Source organism: Limulus polyphemus, unplaced genomic scaffold (assembly GCF_000517525.1).
Source record: "Limulus polyphemus unplaced genomic scaffold, Limulus_polyphemus-2.1.2 Scaffold3155, whole genome shotgun sequence".
Taxonomy (NCBI): Eukaryota; Metazoa; Arthropoda; class Merostomata; order Xiphosura; family Limulidae; genus Limulus; species Limulus polyphemus.
In genome coordinates this window covers 71,810-76,218 of record NW_013668765.1, presented here as the reverse complement: position 1 = coordinate 76,218, position 4,409 = coordinate 71,810, and the positions used below count along the sequence as shown (strand labels likewise).

General features: G+C 31.1%; 1 protein-coding gene across 2 annotated transcripts in view; it reads left to right on the top strand.

Annotated features, from left to right (window-relative positions):
* LOC106468765 overlaps window positions 1-4,409 on the top strand; it is a 60,835-nt gene that overhangs the window by 4,196 nt on the left and 52,230 nt on the right. Inside the window, exon 2 of one of the 2 annotated variants that reach the window (XM_022397129.1) lies at window positions 2,904-3,195. In XM_022397129.1, coding sequence (XP_022252837.1) covers window positions 2,914-3,195 — 282 coding nt within the window. In that variant the 5' untranslated portion in view covers window positions 2,904-2,913. Of the gene's footprint in view, window positions 1-2,739; window positions 3,196-4,409 lie in introns of those variants that run through there. The other variant, XM_022397128.1, reaches the window with a different exon arrangement.

The window sequence follows — 4,409 nt, the reverse complement described above, 5'->3', positions numbered from 1 at the left end:
ATATATATATATATATATATATATATATATATATATATTTAGAATTCTAATGGGGTATTGCCCTTCACAGCCGCTAGGCTAGAAAAACTGTTGGTTTAAGGACTACATGAAAAATCGAAAACAAGGAAATATCGTAGTTGCCTAAGATGTTATATCTCTGTTGATAGCTTTCCCTAACAGCTAGGGATGATTAAAATAATGTACACTACAAAAACAGCCAAGCTAGAATAAAGAGTCAGCCACAATGTTCAAAGTTGTGATATCAGAGGAAGAAAAAGGAAGTTAAACAAAAGCCAGATAAAAGCTCTTTTTTTATATTCATTTTGCTCTGCACTTTAAGATGTGGGGGCTTTATAAGAATGATAGTCAATCCATTAGCGTGAATAACAGGTGGTGGGATGCTGCTGGGCGGATGCTTTCCCTCTGGTCTAGTCAAAATTAGAGATGGCGGTAGATAGCCTTAGGAGCTTTTTCATAGGTACAAATATTCATGTTGCTGCTTGTTCTAGTTGCAATAAAAAAGGCAGGCCAACTGTTTCCCAATTTTTTCTTCTTTAACTTACCCACTTTCACATTACATCTTTACAGGTTTTTTGATATCACAACCTTATATGGCTGACTCCTTTATTCTAATTTGTTTTGTACATACAAACCTTAAATGTTTTCAATTGTCAATGTAGCTTACAACTTGAAGCCTTCCTTATAAAAATTTGATTTATAAGTAAGTTCTGAGTTCTTGTGCTATCAATAATTGCTGATTTGAGATGAATGACCACCTGTACTAGCTGGGCTTTATAAATTATCATTATTTTTATCATTTTGCAGGTTTTTTTTGTTTGAAAGATGAAAAGTTTTACGACTGATCCTGTAGTTAGCTTACTGAACTGTTTAGCGAGGGTAATCTTAGCTTCTTTTCAGATAGGATAATGGGTCAGCGTGCTCGGACTATGAATCCGAATGTTCATGGTTTGCCGCAAGAAAGTTCTCTGCAATTTGGGGCCATGGGTATGCCATAGGAGTTACGGTCAAACATCACTACTCAGCCAGACAAAAATTGTTCAAGAATTGGCGGAGAGTGTTATTAACTATCTGCCTTTCCTCTATTAGCTCAAAATCAGATATAACTGTGCACACGTAGCTCTTTATATAGCTATGCGCAAAAATTCTGAAATAAACAAAGTATTTTTCGTGTTATAGTAGATTAACTTGTTCAATGGGACGTTGTAAGTTTTGTCATGACAAGTATGGATTGAAATTTTTTAATATACATATTTTCTTCATCTTATTATATTTGCGTTGTTTGTCCGAAATATAGATATGGTTATTAGCGTATGCATGATTGCATTTTTAGATGTAATGACAATAAAATGCTTTTTAATTCATGAGGTTGAATATGAATGGCTGTCGCTGAGTTCATTTGTTATGGCCTCAAATGTCCTTTGGACAAACAAGTATGTCAATCACAGTATAAAAGTTGACTACTGAATTTGCGGTTTTATTTGTTGCTCTGCTCTAATAATGGTATTCGTTTGAAGTGCAGAAAGACCCACTTCCGAAGTTATAGCTGCCTTCCCTCTATTGTGACAGTTCAAAATTAGACGGTCAATGAGATAGCCTTTAAGTAGCTTTGGGCGAATTTCTGAAAACAAACAAAACAAGCCAGTCTTAATTAAAATACAAGTAGCAGACATAAAAAATAACACTAAAACTGGTGCCAATAACTATGTTTTAGAATGATTGTTTGTTTGTTTTAGAGCAGAACCGCATTGAGCTACCTGCTTTGTCCACCGCGGATTTTCTAGCGTTGTAAGTTCGTAAACTTGCCGGTGTCCCACCGGAGGACATTTTAGAAGGAAAAGTGTGACGGAAAATTGCAATAAGACATTTAGTAATTATAATAACCAGCTTTTAAGTAGTTTATCACATCTTTTTCACCCTTCCAGTGGTATCGTGGTTATGATGTCAGAAAAAAAAAACTGTAAAAATTCATATGAGCATACTATTATGTAAATATAAGTTTGAATACTTTAGTTATTTATTTGGTTACTAACATGCAATGAATTAACTGTCGTAATACTTTCCTTATGTCAAAGTATTATTTTAATGTACACTGTGTCACATTATCATACTTTTAATTTAGGGACACGATATATTTTCATATCTATAGTAAAAAGGTAAAATATGTTAAAATTCGATTAATATAATATGTGTGGCCTCACGGTAGCTCGGCGGTAAAACGTTAAAATTGGGTTTCGATACTCGTGGTGTACACGTCCAGATAGTTCATTGTTTACCTTTACATTTAACAACAAACAAGTATAATGTGTTATAAGTGTGACTGTATTATCCAGTGTATTAAATTAAAATGAAAGATGGAGTGAAAGAGAAAATGTAGTATATCTGCATTTCATGCATTTTTTCTAATTTGCTGGGATTAGAGAAATAAAAACTACTGCAGGGATATTTTTTAAATTCACGGCGTTCTCTATAGAAAACTAATCTCAATAAAACTTATTTTGAATAAATTACACTGGTGAAAATATTAATGTTATAATTTCATCTTTATTAAAATACTAATATTGATAATAGTGTCTCGGTATCTTTCACATTTATAACTTAATATTCTAGCACAAAATTCAAAATTTTAAAATAGCAAAGGGTTTTATCCTGGCAATAAGGTGACCCCCGTAGTAGCATGTATTGTGTAAATAATGATTGCGTAAGAAGGAATTTTTGTAAATATTTGCAGACGAATTTAGGTTTATGACTTTCAAAGTTACTTATGAAGTTATGTCTATAGTCTAGTCGATATTATGACTTTTGAGATTTAAAAATCATGGAAATGAAATGTATCTACTTTATGACCACGAACAAAAACAACTGCTTAACCTTTCGCATACTAGCAACAAGAAAATGGACAGAAAGTCAAGAAGAAATGCTTCAAATACAAGACGGAGTATTACTAGTAGTATTACTCTTAGAAAAAATGACACAAACCTTCACAAGAACACGAAGAAGGGATATTATGATAGAGAATTGTCACTTTTCTTGTCGTTCCCTAACTGGAGTAAGGATGGATTGTTTGAACTAAAAATATTGAATCAGCCAGAAGAGCAACATCGGGCACGTTATTTGACTGAAGGAAACAGAGGGCCAGTTAAAGATATACGTGGAATAGGGTATCCAGAAGTTAAGGTAAGCCCAATTAGGTTTTACTTTTTTTTCTAGTTTTTGTACAAAGTTAAAATGGTTCTTTGTCAAATTTAAGAAAAAAAAATAATATTTAAGATACTTACCCAAATTTACTGCAGAAAATAACATTGTCACACTGAATGAGTTATTGAATTGGTTAGGCATATAATTTTAATGATTATAAATTATAATTTTATATTTACACTTTACAATGGTTAAGATTCAGAAATTTAATGAATATTGAATAGATGTTAAATTAAGGATTCTTTTTTGGCTTTTGTCATGTTTTTTCTCATTCTTAATACAGATCATAAATTATTATAGATTCCACAAGTGGTTTATAAAGGGTTTGTAGAACATTTTGAGTATCTTTATTTTCTCATATGATGCCACAACACAGATTTATTATCAAATATTTAGGACCAATTCAACACCATTTGACGACTGTACTTTAGGAGTCCATGTTTATGTCATATACTAATTTATACCTTATTTATTTTCATAGTATAGAATGATTGAAGGGTTTTGTTCCAGAAGAGTACTTCAAAAAATTGGTTTATTCTAAAATTGTTACACTTAATTGGCAATTCATATTTTTTTTATTTTTTGCCAGGGAAAAGAAGAAGTATCTTAAATCCTTGTGAAATGAACTCAAAATATTTATTTCATGATGATCCTTTTTGTCATATTTTGAAGCCTTATTTCATATATTTTTTTCTTATAATAACTATTACAGTTGTCTCTTACCTTATGAATATTACTTGGATTTTGAAATGACAAAGGTTGGTTGATGTTACATTCTACTGTTCTGTTCAGTCAAATGAAACAAAAGATATTTAAAGATGTTTATTATTATTTTTTTAATCATATAAAACTTTATAAATAAATGTTTTCCATACTCTGTAATGTTTAATTTTTAGAACAAATTTGAAAAGTGATGTAAAGAAATTTTGATAGTATAAGAAAGAAATTATAATTTTTAAGTATTTACTGTAATAGGTTAAATTGCAGTTGAGCCAAACAGGTTTCTGTTATGGGACTAGTTTGTATTCTTAAGCATTGGTTAACCATATATATACACTGAGTGGTCACAAGTAAATAGACACCTAGTATTTCGTCATTTAACTGATTTATGCTAACTAATTTGTGTTCACAGAACACTATATAAATGAAAATGGTCCGCACACTAATTATCTTGTGATACAACATGCCTAGAG